Source organism: Eulemur rufifrons, chromosome 29 (genome assembly GCF_041146395.1).
Source record: "Eulemur rufifrons isolate Redbay chromosome 29, OSU_ERuf_1, whole genome shotgun sequence".
Taxonomy (NCBI): Eukaryota; Metazoa; Chordata; class Mammalia; order Primates; family Lemuridae; genus Eulemur; species Eulemur rufifrons.
In genome coordinates, this window is record NC_091011.1 from 75,023,129 (window position 1) to 75,041,044 (window position 17,916).

Consider the following 17,916-nt stretch of genomic DNA (forward strand, 5'->3'; position numbering starts at 1 on the left):
CTATTTCAAATTCAGCAGTCACTATAGTAAAAAGAAAGCAAATGACTTATTGATTCCATAAAGATACCATGAACAAAGTTCAAATCTAGAGTGTCATACTTGTTTAATGACTGGAGCAAGAAAATTAAATGTTAAACTAGCAATTGCACTAATACATACAAAAAGCACCACTAATTTAAAACATGCACTGAAAATATCTGTAATTTTATAAATAAGTTAGACGACATTAGACTGAACTAAAGGGAAAAGTTCTATCTTATTCCTGTCACTTGCCATGAAATAATCTCCAGGTGTTCTTTTTCAGAACCTGAGCTTATTTCTTAGATAAATCATTCAAGTTAGTTGCTTAGACATGGTTCAAAGCTCTTATGTAATATTTTCATTTTTCTCCTTTGGACATAGAAGACAATATAAAGTTAACAGAAAAATAAACACACAATAAGAAATAAGTTACTTTATTTACAGCCATAATAGCTGTTAAATAAAAATGTAAATTAAAGCCTAACAATGAAGCAAAAGGCCCTAATAAGGGACATGACTTTTATGCACTCAAGGAATCAGTGATGATTTGTACACTTCTATTTTCTCTCAAGCATATTCTTCTGAATAAAGTCAAATGATGTAGTTAAAACAAAGGATATTATTAATATTATAGTTCAAGAGACAAAAGTAGGATTTCTGTGAAATCAGGATAAGCTAGACTGAGGCAAGTTCAACCTCGGAATATGAATGATCAATATATAGGTTCAGGTAAAGGTAAGATGTCAAAACATAATTATTTTAGACAAGAAAATATAGGCAAGTCATTCTAAAAGGTAGGGTTAAAATGAGAAATCAGTGTTCTCTGGGAAAGAGCAGACTTGTCTTTTATGTAAGGCCTGGATTCTCCAAGCAAACTCCACTTTGACATAAATAAGATTTTCCTCCCTTTGGTCATTAAACTGTCCCCTAAATTAGCTGGAAATCATACACCTTAAATCATAAGCTCAATAAAGCAACTTTATTAGAATGCAGTCATTTCACTTTAAGAGCAAATGCAATGTTCGAATTTTAAGCATATGAATGAAGTTTACATAGGTATGATGCCCTAGCCCCCAAATGCCTAGCTGGCCTGCTCTCTGGGAAAGCGTGGAGTCACCACAACGCAGCCGCCTTGGTGCTTATCCCATTTTTGCTGCTAGAAGCTGAACTGCTGCATCTCCCCTGCAGCAAGAGATGGGCCCAATGTCTTTTATACCTTCATGATGTAAATTAAACTGGAGAGTTTTATTCATGACAATGTCAAAATTTTTCAATCAATATATCCATACATTCTACAAACGTGTAAATAGCCAAGCATGACGCTACACAAAAAGAAATATGAGATTTGTATGGCAGTGGTTTTGCTGAGATTTTTATCTTAACTATGAAAAAACTCTATAGTTACATACTCATAAAATCTTTTTTCATTTTTTACCATAAAAATAATCAGTTGCATGCAAACTTCTGATAGATCGGGGTCATAATGCTGCCACATGTTTGTGATAGCAAATTTAATTTTCTTCTTTTTCCTTTTCAGTTATAGAGCTAACTGTAATAACAATCATTTGTCTTATTAGTTTCATTTTATTTTGCCTTTCTTTTCATTGAGAAAATAACCTTTGAATTAGGAAAATAATTTTATTTAATAAAAACAGGAATAGTATTTCTGAGTTTTAAGTTAATACTGTTATTTAGCCACTAGGCTATGCTAAAGTACAGTCCATTCGTTCAAGAACACTTCTATCTCTATGCTACACCAAAAAGCAGGGAAATAAATTCAAAAGCTGGATGTGAATCATTCAACTCTTCAAAATCTAGCTGATAATTCATTTCACAGATTTATCTAAGAGTTGGTTTCTATAATTAGTTTATATGACATATCCCAAAAGTATAAACCAACCCAAGTTTTTGCTAAGTATATGTCTTGTGGTAATGGCCAGTTTGATTTTAAAAGGATAGAATCATCACTATTCTTATTTTATCCAAATTAAATATCTATTTTCATTTGCATGTAGTTAGTCCTACTTAAAAAAATCTATAATGTATAGTCACGGACTGATTAGTTATCAGAAATATGAGCCTTAGATCAAATGCATTTTACCTCCTGGTTCAAAAAAATAGGGCATTTAAAAATGCAACAGTTGAGAACCAAACACCAATTATTTCATTTATTTTAGGTACTTTTTATATTAAAATTATACTCTATTCCCTAAAAGTTGTGTTTGGTTTTTAAGTTTCAATTTGTGAATGTATCTTACTCTCATATTTACTACTTTTTTCTTAAAACTCTAAGGAGCACAGTACTATTATTTCCATCATTATTCATACTAACATCTACCTTTGGTGATATACTGTGAGAGACACTGGGAATCCAAACAGGTCTAACAAACTTACAGCACAGCTGGGAACACATACAAAAATACAGATAATGCTGGTAATATTTAGGGGCAATATAAGGGCCATAGATAAATGATAATGTATAAAATAGAGAACATATGTTAAAATAGTTCACATTAGATATATTTGATGCCACACTATTAAAACAGAGGATAGTTTTTACTACTAAAGCCCCAAAGGATTTCAAAGTCTAAAGTGCTCTAAAGATTAAAATCCATAACCCTACAACATACTGTTTAATCCACTTAACAACTATAAGAGGAGTTGACCATATTGTGAAGATAATCTTTAAAAAAAAACTTGGCTTGTCTCTTTTCAAATTAATTATTCATCTGTTAATTATTCATTCTAAGATGAATTATTAACAAAACACCATCTAGCCCCCAAACAAAATGATATTAATCTACTTTTCCTGTTATATTATTGCTTTGGTATATGATAGAGTACTTAGAAGAAGGGACAGCTGCCTTTTTCTTTTTGAATGTGATTAAGTAAAATTCATTTGTGAAACACCTCAGAAAATTACAAATATAGTTATGCTATGGGTGAAATGTTTTCCCATCTATATTTATACATAGTGGTAATATTCAAAATATTAAAATCTGTTACCATACGGGCACTCAGAAACCAGAACAGATGCTGTGGTGAAGTACCTCTAACTATCCCTACCCATAGGGATCACTTGCTATTATAGCAATGTTGAAAACCTTTAATTCTGTTAGATCATGTCTATTAGTATTAAAATAGTTTTTATTGCATCACTATTATGGAATATGATATTCTTAATTTAATTTTGCTACATCACATAACTTAGCAGTACAGCGTCACCAATATCTTCAGTTCTAGAATTTCTTTGCTTTTGACATCATAAACTGCAGATACATGAATATCTGGAAATGCCTGTCAGCATCTCTTCTCAATGGGAGATAACAATTGATGTGACTGAAATATGAAGCATTCCTGGTCTGAATCCTTCAGGAAGTTTTTGAGCTTTATGGATTAAATTGAGAGACCATGATATCCCGTCTTTAATCTTTCCCTTCACCTGTAGTCTTGGGCATAAGCCAATTGTACAGCCATTTGGGGGATCCTGAATTAGTCAAACAGATGTGATAAAAACAAATTTTCCTTTAGTGTACAGCTGTGATACCTCCCCTGCCCAAATCAAGCCCAGTAAGGGGGCTGGATTGTCTCACCTGCCCTGAAGCTTCTAAACCAAGAAACTGCCAGATTAAAGCAGGGATTTTGTCTCACTGGAGCTTAAGGCTTTAGAACTTGCCCAATGCCTAACTTCATTTCAGTCTTTGATCCTGGGACAAGCTGAAGACTTTGGGGTTATTATTCACTGTGGTGCTGGCAAATGGGTAAACTAAGGGCTGTCTTGTCCTTGTCCTTATGATAGATAAGCTCCTGTTTCTTATTATGTCATTTGTTAGAAGAAAAAAGGACTGAATAAAAAACAGTAGAAAAAGAACTGCAGTTCCTGTGTTCTTTTATGTCTAACTCTAGACTCTACTGGTCTCTAAGCACTTTAGAGTTCTAGTCTAAAGCTCTGTCTAGTCAAAGCACTCCATGACAGCTGTACTGAACCTGTCATCATTAAATAAAAGCCCTTCCAGGACTATTGCCTTTTGTATTGCTGTCATGTGACTGACTGGAATGCCGTTTTTCCCCACTGTCCACCTAATAAATTCATCTTTCAAGTTTCATCTCAAAAGCCAGGTCTCTTGTGAGACTTTTCTTGACCTTCCCCAGCAAAGATCAGGCATTATATCTGCCAGGCTCCCATTCCTATTTGACAGCACATAAACTCACTACCATAACTATTTGTATACAAGTCTAAATTCCTGACCAGCCAGTTCCTCTAGGCCTGCAATGGTATCTTATTGAGGTTTGTCCTGGTTGGAAAAGAGTAAGTGCTCTATACATGCTCACTGCATAAATTAATGATGGGCAAGTAGATGGATGCATAACCTACATATGAAATCCCAGGAACTCCATCTGCATTATGAGCTGAGTCATAGTTATACTTTGATTTGCATTACTGCACTGAAGATGCCTAATTGTAGGTTACCCAAATTACTGTTTCCTTTGAAGAGCCCACCCTCCCAGGTCTTTTTCTTCCTCATGAGGCTTATTCTGACACTGCACCTGCCCCCCACCCAAACCTAGGAAGCAATACAGGCCTTAGATCCATCCCACTGTATTATATACCTTTGGTTGCCTCCTACCCAGAGCCTAATGCTGCTTTTTTCATACAAAAGAATCCCCCTTGTCTTTTTTTTTTTTTTTTTTTTTGAGACAGAGTCTCACTCTGTTGCCCGGGCTAGAGTGAGTGCCGTGGCTTCAGCCTAGCTCACAGCAACCTCAAACTCCTGGGCTCAAGCGATCCTCCTGCCTCAGCCTCCCGAGTAGCTGGGACTACAGGCATGCGCCACCATGCCCGGCTAATTTTTTGTATATATATATTTTAGTTGTCCATATAATTTCTTTCTATTTTTAGTAGAGACGGGGTCTCACTCTTGCTCAGGCTGGTCTCGAACTCCTGACCTCGAGCGATCCACCCGCCTCGGCCTCCCAGAGTGCTAGGATTACAGGCGTGAGCCACCGCGCCCGGCCCCCCTTGTCTTTTGAATCATCTGTTAGCTCTGCCCTAATGTTGGTGATTTAGCTCCAAAGCCATCAGATCCCTCTGTTTACAAGAACGCACTTTCCTAAGATTGCTATGTTTGTGGCTAAACTCCTGGTGAGTCACTTTAGCAACTGCTTCTCTCCACAGTGAGAAAAGTGGTCATATTCCTTTCCTAATAGTTAAAACCCCTACGCTGGAATTTGGTGTGGTTAAGTTCTAATATGTTACTGTGAGACAGACCTGGCTTTTTGGAAACTCATTTTGTTGTATTCAAGAGTTCAGAACTGTTTCCTCACCAGCTACAAGAGACAAAGGACCTTGGCAGAGAAGAACAGTGACTCTGACCCCTGACAATCCCCAGGAGACAGTCCCTGCACGTCTTGTTAACTGTCAGCAGCAGTTTCCTCCAGTATTGATTTAGTTCTTACTCGCACATTGGATGAACACTCATATCCCTCCCGTCAAAACTTACAGAGCCTTCTGGGTTATATCTGAACCACCTTTTAGCTTTTATATATTCTATGTAAGTTTATTTCTGAGGACCTCAACATTAGGCTTGTTCCAGCTAATTACTGTATTTTGAAGAATATTTCCTAGAATTTATCTCCATACATTAGTGTTCTTTATCATTATGACTGATGTGTAATATCAATACAGTCAAGTGGCAGTACTGTGCTAGCATGCAGTGATATTAACTAAGTGCCCATACATTTAGCTATAAATACGTCTATGGGTCTAAAAAATTAAGTAAAACCACCTACGTATGTCAGTTTTTTTGAAAAATTCCATGTGAAAGCCTGATATACTGGTTCTCCCACTAAATTGACAAAAATGACACATTGAAATGAAATTCCATAATTCAGTGGGAAAATCCTCATATATTCACTCACCCACTGTGCTTCATATGTGGTGGTTTATCCATTCGCACTGCCAGTTTGATTTTTAAGTCAGAGTCCTGGCTATTTTTTGGAACTATCATTCGGTGTAATTCAGCTGACTTGGAGCTATTAGAAGTTGGGTATAATATCACCTGGAAAAAAAAAAAAAGAAAACATTTAAGTGCATGATATAGAGTGTCTACAGATTGGAACGGAAATATTTTCTGTATGTTTTCCTGTTTGAGAAAAATGTACCGATGCCCAAACGTATCTAATAAACCATTTGACTCCCTCCCACCATACCAGATAGATTTTCAATACAGACTCATTTATTTTTTGACAAATATGTGTTTTCACAGTATCACATAATGAGTTTTCTTCCTGTGTCACTTCATAATGAATTAATACCACAACAAGCTACAGCTGAATTGACATTGAAAAATACTTAATGGACACCTATAATTTCAAGAATACTCTAAACTCCTCGGGGCAAAGCAGTTCTGAAAAAAATGTTCTTTTGAAATTACAGATAACATGCTTAAAAAGCCAAACCAATTATCTGAAGCAGCACGGATATGCCTCATGTTTTAATATTTTCATTATAAAATAGTATTACAGAAAAGCGACTCAGTAAGAGATGCAAAAGACTGATCACAGCACATTTTATACTCTAGAGCAATACCAAAGAAGGATTTTCTTCCTGACTGTATGTTTTCAAAACTATGCAGAAGATGAAATGACTGAAACAAAGTAATTACTTTTAATAAAACTGCCAAATTACCAAGTGATTATTTTACATCCCTTCACTTCACAAAGCCAACTCAGGAAAGAAAAGCCTACTCTTCAGATGTTAAGTGCCATGTAGATAAAACAATGTATTTTCCCCTTTTTAGTCAGTGATGACCTCTTTCAGACACAAGCGGTGGGGAACCTGGGGTCTCAAGGCCATATGTGGCTCTCTGGATCCCCCCAAGTGTGGCCCATTGCCCCCTGACTGAATCCAAACTGAATTTGGATTCAGTCAAAAGGCCACACTCAAGAATCCAAAAGGCTACATGTGGCCCCAAGGTGGCAGGTGAAGCCTTAATGGGTATTTTAAAATGGGATTCTTATAGCCTGAAAAACAAAACAAAGATATGAAGTGCAGTGCATTGTATTTTAAGTCATTCTTACCTTAAACACACATGAAGAGTAAATAAACCTGAAGTTTTTATGTGAATGGAAGAATAGAATGCTAAAATGTTTTTTTCCCCACAAACAAAATGGATATTTTTGTTAAAACTACATCTCAACATATGTTCTTGTGCATAAACCCTGAGGCAATACAAAGGGATTGATGAAACTGAAAATTATTTCTTTGTAGTATTTTTATAATTTTACATTAATGTAACAAAACAAAGTCCAGTCTGAAGTTTTCATAGATTGTCTTTATCAGTTTAAGGAGGTTGCCTTCTACTCTCAGATTCTAATAGTAAAATATTTTTAAAGCATACATGGCAACTGAATTTGTCATTCCGCCCCCCAATCTTCATTTCCATGTATACGTGGAAATATTCACCAAGAAATATTCAAGCAAGGCTCTTTCTCTCTAGGAAAGACAACATAGTCATAAAAGCTTCTCAAACTATTCTCAACTTGCAAGATGTTAAATGTATCTACTATTTTGAGACTTTTTTCAAGTTCATCCTAAAAGACATAGCTATGTTGAGATCAGCATATCTATACCCTCAAGCATATAAAGGACATCCAAGAAAAGACTAAAGTGGCATTTGTGATGTTTTCAAAATTAGGATCATACTCTAGAATTCATTTTGACTGCTAAAATATTCAATGTAACACTTTACAGATTCTTTCTTAAATGACAGTAAAAAAAAAAATAAGTTGATAGCTTTGGCTCAAATCAGTAGACAAAGGAATGTCATTATCAACTTAGAAGGTTATTCCAAAAAAGAATCAAAGACTAAGATAGAGCTATATATCCTCTGTAGCTACAGCTGCTATTTTCCTGGCAAGTCTGGAAAGCTTTTTCTCTTTCTCCCCACCCATCTCCCCACTCCTCACTTTTAAAAAAAAAAATATTTTGGCATGAGCCACCTACAGACTTTATTGGTTTTTAATCCTTCCTTCTATGTTTATATAAAAATTGACATTGTTCCAAACTCTAAAAGTCTTATGCAGAAGGAGAATATTTAAATTAAAACTTCTGACAATTTCTCATTCTGTAAATGCCAATGACAGGTTACTAGATGAGTTCCCAAAAGTAACTAATTAGAGCTGATCCACAAACTAAAGATTTATCCCAATATCGAATAGCATCATTTCTGCCACATTTTATTTTTTTGGTGAATATTTCTAACTGAAGTCAGTGGAAGGATTTAGTGCTCAGCTCTGTTCGATTAAATAAACATTTGAGTGCTCACTGCGTGGGGACACACAGAATGGCTCAGATCACTCAAAGAGCTCACATTCTCTTATTATCAGTGCTCTTAGGTCTGATAATATCACTTCTTCCTATCATGCTTCCTTCCTCAGGGTATGCAGTGATTTCCTGATTTTGTCAATTGCTGGGCTTATTCACCATCCTCTGTTTGCCTTCCCTGTTCTATGACATGTGTAGCTAATGCCTGGTGTTAAGCACCCTCCATTTAAAAGACCTGAAATTGTTTCCGTTTCTCTGGACAGACTGACTGATTAAGGTATAAACACCGGCACATACAACAAATGCAGGACCACAGATATGAAATCTACTATGCTTCTGAGAGAACTGCCTTGGCAAATAAATCCTGAACTTAGTCTTAAAAATGGCCTGTAAAATAGTCTTCAAGTTCCTAAACTGCACAAGCAAAAAGTGGTCATACTCCTTTATGTACTTTAACCATGAATAATACACGAGGGAGAAGATCCCAATGTGTAGAGCCCAAAGGATCACAGAGAATAAAGGACAAAGGAGTTCTTTTCGGAATACATATTACTGGTCTAATCAAGAGATCCTGAATGCTTCAAGAGGAGGGTGTCTTCACAGTGCCTGCCTGATAAGGACTTCATTTGTTTTTTATTTCAGCATATTATGGGGGTACAAAAGTTTAGGTTACATATATTGCCGTTGCCCCCGCCCCCCGAATCAGAGCTTCAAGCGTGTCCATCCCCTAGACGGTGCGCATCGCACTCATTATGTATGTATACACCCATCCCCTCCCCCGCCACATCTGCCCACACCCGATTAATGTTATTCTGATAAGGACTTCATTATTGTCACTGGACAATCATTGCTGTGTGTTTCTCATTTTTTCCATTTTTAAAGTGGGAAACTTAACTGTGGCTCTCCTGTCCCTGCTGCACTGCTAAATATTGGATTTGTGCTGAGGAAGGATAGGGAGGGAGAGTGGAGTAGTAGGCAGTTATCATGAAATTTAGTTCACAGGTTGCTAGGCTGCAAAGAGCCATAGCTAAACGTGATGCCGATGTTGGACTGGCTATAAGACAGAATGGGACTTTGGGCTGTTTCTCTTGAGTTGAGGTGAATGGATTCTATTAACATGTGTAGGAGGAAGGATAACAAAACAACTTGGTAGCGACAGGGGTGAACTATGGCAGATAATCTGACTATCACAAATCATGCTTTCACTACTATAGAACTGTTGCCAGTAAGCATCTAGTAAGCCAAGGGCCATATTTTCTAGCTCCTCTTGCATCTAAGTAGAATAGGAAAGTTCTACCTAATGGAGTGAGAGAAAAGTGATAAATGTCACTTTGGGAAATGATGGTTAAGATATAGGTATGCCTCCTTTACCCCTCTTTATTTCTCTGCCAGCCAAATGCAGAGAACACCAATGCCCTAGGAAATGAGAGAGCAATAAAATGGAAGAAGCCATAGTCCTGACTCACCACGTGGAAGGAAGTCACACTTCTATCAGGAATACCCCCAGTAAACTGTCACATGGGTGATACTGTTTTGAACTACAAGTTGTCACTTGCTTGTTACAGCTTAGCAGTACCGTAACTAGTACATTGATAGTGTTTTGCTTCACAAATAAGTGCTTAAAGAATTGTTTTTCATGATAAGCACTTCCACTTCCACAGAACTTGGAGGAATGTGATGCACCAAATTCAAGGGGGAAGAGTGTTTCAGGAAGTGGCCATTGGTGTGTCTGATGTTGCCAATAACAGTAATTAACAGATTTAACAGATATAAAAATTTACTAAGAATCCTTTTGTATTCTGGGTTAACATCTAAATTAAATTATAGCCCTGTACAAAAGTCAGCTTCTTATATCATTTAGCAAATGATTTTGTTCTTTGCCATTCATTTATCTTGACTTTTCAATACATATTTCTGCTTCTTCTAGTTTATTTTTGTTACCAACACTTTAAATGTCTTGTCAGTTAGCATGACACAAAAAAGTTTATGATTTCTTGTCTTAAATATAAAGCCAATGTATCCTCTTCATGATGAAATGTTAACAATACTTGTCATCTTTGCTAAGGTATCATGTAAAACAAAATGGTTTTTTAGGCTTTGTTTAAAATTCTGTCAAATTTAATATACAGGAAGAAGTAAAACTTAAAAGAATTAAATGTAAAATATACAACTACATACGGACATGTTTAGGTAATATGAGGTTCAGAAGGATCTTTCTCTTAAATTACACTTATATAAGCTGGTGTCTCTATATCATTTCTCTTCTATTGAGATACCTTGATTAAAGCCAAGCCATGTGCATTTGTGTGCATATCACATTAATTAAACTTTGTGATCTATGAATTCAAGACTATCTAAATTTCTAAACTCCATTACAACAAACGCCTGAAAAACTAAAATGCAAAACAGAAAATATTGGGGGGAAAGCTAGAAAAATAGAGGGGCTACACAGGCCTTGTGGCTAGATAAACAATTCACTACCTTTTCCCATAAATATCTTTTATCCCAAAGAAAGAGAAAAGATCCTATGATCACTGTAATTGCACTGTATCTTATAATAAAATAATAGAGGTATGTATTTGGTATAATTCTAGCTCAAAGGTGGGTGCCATCAGCAATTCTTGAACAAATCGGAACGCCTTCATAGACGAATTCCTGTTTCATTTGGGAGTCTAAAAGTACACATAAGATTTATAAGGCAGACCCAGGGACAAAATGAAAAATAAAGACCTGGGAACGGTTGGAACCAAACACTTTAACAGTGGCACCCTATAAAAAAGCACATAATTCTGATGCTGACATTCTTACCATTACCCTAGTTTCTTAAGCTCTTCCCCCCAAGCTTGGTTGTTCAGCTCTTTCTCTGTTCCCTGGACATACCCTCAGTCAGAATCAATTGCTTGCCATCAAAAGAACTTTAATCAATACCAACGCTCATTACATTTTCTGCCATGGCAATTCTCTTTATGTCCTCAAAAGCTAAGTAGAAGACATTATGGGCACCAACTTTTAAGAGTTAGGAAAAGAAAGGGGACTCTATAATTGAGACCAGAGACCAAGGAGGCAGAAGAAAACCAGAAGGATGTGACGCACCAAATTCAAGAGGGCTGAGTGTTTCAGCGAGTAGGAAGTAGACACTGGTGTCAAATGATGATTAAGAGGTCAAGTGTGGTAGGACCTCAAATGTTATTGCTGGGCTACAAAACAGAAAGGTCACCAGAGATCTCAGCAACGGAAAGTTTAGCTGAGGTGAGACAGCAAGAGTTTGAGGGACAAATTCTGTTTGAGGAAGGAAAGAAGACTTCACTTAAGGCTTCAGTTAGCCAAGATCAGATGAGCTGGGCAAAACCATTTTGGCTGGAAAGGACACTGTGCAAAAGCAAGAAGGATGAGGATACAGCCAGGTAGGTTAAAGAGGAAACAGGTAGGTTGTGCTTACGGATGAGACCAGAAAGCCTAGGGATAGACTGTAAAGTATGTTTCACTATGTGGGTATGTTATATATAGGCAACATGCAGTCAAAAGATGTCAATGAGCCAGAGAATGACAACCAAATTTTCATACTCTTGAGTATAGAGTAACCCTCTCACTCCAGAAGTATATTATCTTACAGAAGGGTCATGTGACTCACATGTAGCCAGGTATTCTCACAGCCAACTAAGAGATGAATTGGCCTTAAAAATCCATCTTTAAAACAAAGAAGAGAATGAAAACTTATTAGCTGAAATCATATTTCAATTTTTGATTAAAAATCCCTTTTGCTGACAGACACATGACCTTGAGACAAAGGGTATTTTAAGCAAATGCCTGAGGGAACATCTCTCCAGGTAAGTAGAGCCTATCTCTATGAGAAACCTTGAATTTTGGGATTCAGTTGACATTTCTCTTCCTCATTCAATTGAAAGAGATTTTATAGTTTAGCAAAGATTCGTAATAATTGTTCCTTTCGAACCCTTCAAGTATCTTCTTGAGAAGTAGGATCTTGAGATAGTATATATTGTGAAAGGACTACTTGAATTTCCTTCATTTCAATAAATACTTATTTAGTAGAGGTTAAGAACCAGCAAATATTTGTTTCAATATCAGAACCCATACAGTGTATGAAGAAGATCAAGCAGATGATGTTTCTGAAAGAAATCTATATCCTTCCATAGTAACATTTTCCAATGTTTTAAGACATTTGGGGTTGCTTAATCAGAATTATTTCTCCTTTGATTTAATATCAACGGTTCCTCTTCTACTTAGTTGAAACAAAGAGCACCTGCTCCCTCTCACTAACACAATGCTCTTTTGTATACTGAAAGATTAGCATTAAGTCTTCTGTCAACCTTATCGTCTGCGGGACAAATACAGTTCCCTTTATTTTCAAAGCTGGAAAGAATACTGGAATTTACAAAATGAAATTGATAAAACTCCCAACCTTTTACCAAATGTGTACTTGGTCTAACAGAAAAATCCCAAATCTTCTTCCTGCCATACAGTACCTCTTTTCATAAAAAGGCTTTTTTTTTTAAATAATAAAATGAAGTAAAAGAAAAAAAAGGAAAGTATATCTTAAGGATATGCTTTTTTCTCTGATGTTAGCTTATTGAAAGATAGAGATTAGAAGTTTTTTTTTTATTTGTATGATGGGGGTTGAGGATAAAACAAAGAAAAGAAGGTTAAGGTATGTAAATTATTACCATTGTTTTACTGACATTTCTACTTACTAATGAGCTACCACGTGAAGGGGCACTTGGCATGCACTTAGCAGCGTACGCTCCTCGAGGACAGGCACCCTTGTGCAGCGATACGGTCGTTCATTTGTGGTACATAGGGCAATTTTAGCCAGTATTTAAGTCTTTCTCTTTTTTTCAGTTTTGATTGAAATCGTATATATTTAAGGTATACAGCATGATGTTTTTATATACGTGTACATAGTGAACTGATTTACTAAAAGAGTCAGGCCAATTAACATATCCTTCTCTTCACATTGTTACTGTTTTTTAACATCTCTCAGCCATTCTTAAAACCACGGTTTTCTTCACATTCTGTTGTAAACCCTCACCAAGTATTGGCTGGAAAGATGGATGGATGCTTAGAAAACTTAAAAAAAAAAAAAGACAAACCTAAAATTGATACTTCATTGAGATGAAAAGAGAATAAGTCTTGCCAACTAAAGTAAAATTTAGTAAAAGAAAATGATGGTAGCAAAGTCTACGATTTGTATGTCATTTACTCACCAGTCTCCAAAAATCCATGAAACTCTCATCCTTCCATTTCTGGAATGGGATAGTTAGAATACCTGCCTGCCAGAGACGCCCATATTCTACTACTCAGGTCTTGTAAGTGTGTTACCTTAAGTGGCAGTGGGGAATTAAGGTTTCTAATCAGGAGATGATCCACCAATGTAATCACAAAGGTTCTAAAATATGGAAGAGTCAGTGTTGGGGTGATGTGATGTGAAAAAGACTTGACCAGCCATTGCAGGCTTTGGAGATGAAAGGCATCTATGAGCTAGAAAATGCAAGCAGCTTCCAGAAGCTGGAAAAGGCAAAAAAAAAAAAAAAAAGGATTCTCTCCTAGAGTTTCTAGAAAGGAACACAATACTGCTGACATCTTGATTTTAACCCAGAGATCTATTTTGAACTTCTGGCCTTCAGAATGGTAAGGTAATAAATTTGTATTATTTTAAGCCACTAAGTTTTTGATAATTTGTTTACAGCAGCAACAAGAAACTAATGCAAAGACAATAAAAGCTGAGATTTGATCATAAAAAAAAAATTAAACTTACCTTTTATATTTCTTCTCCTAAGTGTGTCATTCAAAGCTATTTTTACATATAAATTTCTACCACTAGCTTTGTTTGCTTAATTTGTGTGTGTGCACTTATTTCTCTCACATTCCTGAAGCATTCTGCTTGTATGAAATATTTTGAAAATATATAGTTTTCTCTCACTTTTGTATTGATTAATGTAGTTAAATCAAAGTTTTGACTTCTATTATAATAAATCAAAAACATTTTAAAGGTTTACCAATGAGGCTGATTATTTTGGTTACTAGAATGTAAGACCATCAGGCTTATATTTCTAAAAAAATTTCAAGTTCCATATACCCAAATAATTAAGGATCATTTAAATTCTGAAAGATATAACTAAATTTGTCAGTCACTATATTTTTCATGGTTCAATTAAGGATAATGTTCTTTATTAATCTTTGTGTAGCACTTTTTTGCTTGTAAGGTATTCATTTCATACTTCTCCTTGGATGGAGCAATACATTCCAGCACAGCTACATCTGTGTCTTTAAAGACTTTTCTAGATAGGAAAGCATCATTCTTATTCTTGATCTATTCCCCCCAACCATAAATTATAGTATGAATAGCAGTAACCTTTACATTTCCTTACCTATACAGTTTCTATTAGAGGACGCTGCATGGTAACTTTATCGTGTTTCTTTTTACTAGTCTGGTTATAATAATGCCTGCCATTTATGGAGAACCTTTCAACTGGGTGCTTTGTGAAATTTAAATTAATTCTCACATCACTCTTAAAAGGTAGGCATTATCTTCTTATATAAATAACTTGACATTGAAGTTAAATGAATACCTATGGAAAATTCCTTCAAGATAACAATAAGCACTTTCAATTTTACATCCCTTCCTCAATCCAATATATTATTCCCTTAATTATTTCACAAACATTATAATATTGACTTTAGCTTTGTTCTCACCCTTTGGTTATTAAGTGCTATAAGAATTCTTAGCGCCAAATCAATTTCTGCCAGTCCATAACATATGATGGTAGAATAGAAAGGAATGGGGTACAAATAATATCTAAACTTGGATAATTGTTTCAGTTGTACCCTTAACCTGAAAAGTATGGAACATACAATTATTGAAAAATGTTTTGGGATTGACTAATTATGGACTACAGGTTAATGTTTATATTAAAAAACAACTATAGGTTGAACATCCCTAATCCGAAAATCCAAAATCAGAAATGCTCCAAAATCTAAAACTTTTTGAGTATCAACATGATGCTCAAAGATCATGCTCAAATTAAATGCTCACTGGAGCATTTTGGATACTGGGTTTTCAGATTAGGGATGCTCAACTGGTAAATATAATCCAAATATTCGAAATTCAAAAAAAAAGTGTATGGATGGGCACTTGGGTTGTTTCCACATCTTCGCAATTGTGAATTGTGCTGCTATAAACATTCGGGTGCATATATCTTTGTTATAGAATGTCTTTTGTTCTTTTGGGTAGATGCCCAATAATGGGATTGCTGGATCAAATGGTAGGTCTACTTATCTCTATGTAAGGTATCTCCATATTGCTTTCCACAGAGGTTGCACTAGTTTGCAGCCCCACCAGCAGTGTATGAGTGTTCCTGTCTCTCTGCAAATTATCTACTCTCCCACCCCCAGATCCTTAGCTTTTAATTTACCCATAAAGAAAGCCACTATTTAGGCTAGGTTATTTGTTTTAGTAATATTTGTGGTCCTAAGCATTACAAAAGCATTGACTTTGATGTTATATACACATGCAAGACACTCCTATGAGCTTACTCAATATCCCCTTTTTCCTTCCTAAAACAAGCCTGATTTTGTTCAAAGCAGCAATTAGTTAAGATAAAGATACAATCTCCTAAGCCTTTCTTATACCTAAAGATGACAATGTGACATTAGTTTAAAAGACAACTAACCATTTAAACAAATGTAAAAACAATGTAACATGTGTTTGTAATGTGTAAAAGCAAAACTTATGATGACCAACAAGAACCCAAATGATGGGAGGGGAGAAATAGAGGTATAATATTGCAAGGTTCTTAAACTATATCTTAAGTGCTATAATATTACTTGAGGTTAGACTGTGATTGAGCTAAAGCAACACCTAAAATAACAAGACAGTTGTCTCTAATAAGCCAACAATGAACCAAAAATGGAACCTTAAAAAATAATTAATCTAAAAGGAGCAGAAAAGAGAAAACAGATTAAGAACAGATGAGACAAAAAAACAAATAGCTAAATGACAGATTTAAGCTTAACCACACCAATAATCATACTGACATATAAATAATCTAAATACCCCAACTAAAAGGCAGAGGTTGTCAGACTGAATAAGAATGAAAGACACAATAATATGCTACTTTAAGAAACAAAATTTAATTATAAAGAAACAATTAGATTAAAGGATAGAAAAATATATAACATGATAACCCTAGCCCTAAGAAAGCTCAGGTGGCTAGGATAAAGTCAATTTTTAAAGCAAAGTATATTACCAGTGATAAAGAAGGTCATTTCCTAATGACAAATGGGTCAATTAACAAAGAGGAAATAGAGACTCTAAATATTTATGTACTTGGTAACAGATTGTCAAGAAACATGAGCGAAAAAAAATGATAGAACAAAGCTAGAGTCAGAGAGTTCAATACAAATCTCTCAAAAACTGATTTTAGAAAGTAAGTAGAAAATGAGTAGAGATACAGAAGATCTGAACAACTTTATCTGCCATTTGTGAAACACTCAACTGAACAATAGAAGAATATAGTCTTCTCAAGTGCAGAAGGAACATTCACCTAGTGGATCATATTCTGGGGTATAAATCAAGCTTTGATAACTTTTAAAAGGATTAAAGTCATATAATATAGATTCTCTAAATGCCACAGAATTCCATTAGAAATCAATGACAGAAAGAACTCTGGAAAACCCTCAAATATGTGGACACTAAATAACACATTTCTAATAACCCACAAGTTGAAAAATAAAGCAAAGCAAAAGTTAGATGGTATTTTGAACAAAACAGAAATGAGAAAAAAAAATTGTGGGATGTCACTAAAGCAATGTGGGGGGGGGCGTGCAGAATTTATAGCACTAAATACCTATATTAGAAAAAAATATTTCTCAACTCAATGATTTCAGCTTTTATTTTGAGAAATAGAAAAGATATCAAAAATTAAAACCAAAGGAAATAATAAAGATCCAAGCCAAAAGGGATTAAATAAAAATCAGCAAAAAAAACTTTATCAATCTGATGGAAAGAATCTGCCCAAAGCCCCCAGCTAATATCATACTAAGTGATAAAAGACTGAATACTTTCCCCCTAAGGTCAAGACCACAATGAGGATATGCACTTTCCACCACTTCTATGCAACCCTGTATTAGAGGGGTTCTAGCCAGTACATAAGGTGCGAAAAAAAAAAAAAAAAAAAGTAAAGAAAGGCATCTAGATTAGAAAGTAAAGAGTAAAACTGTCTTTATTTGTAGACAATATTGTCTATGAAGAAAAATTAATCTATAAAATACTACTAGATCTAGTGGGTTTAGCAAGGTGAAAGTATATAAGGTCAATTTGAGCTGGGCACGGTAGACACATAATGAAATCCTGTAATCCTAGCTATGTGGGAGAATTGTTTGAGCCCAGGAGCTCGAGACCTGCCTACTACTGGTACTATCATCACCCACATGAAACCACCATGGAGGATGCCTATTTACAACTTGCTGAGCCCCTTTCAGTGGCGAAAAGGTGAGAAATGCTTTCCTCTTTCACCTCTACAGCGAAGAACCTGGCCAGCTCCTCACAGGAC

At 35.5% G+C, this 17,916-nt stretch overlaps 1 protein-coding gene across 14 annotated transcripts in view; it reads right to left on the bottom strand.

The window, feature by feature from the left end:
• CADPS2 (calcium dependent secretion activator 2) overlaps positions 1-17,916 on the bottom strand; it is a 451,849-nt gene that overhangs the window by 204,410 nt on the left and 229,523 nt on the right. For all 14 annotated transcript variants that reach the window (XM_069462753.1, XM_069462752.1, XM_069462749.1 and 11 more), the window contains exon 8: positions 5,941-6,080. In XM_069462753.1, the coding sequence (XP_069318854.1) occupies positions 5,941-6,080 (140 nt within the window). The remainder of the gene's footprint in view (positions 1-5,940; positions 6,081-17,916) is intronic.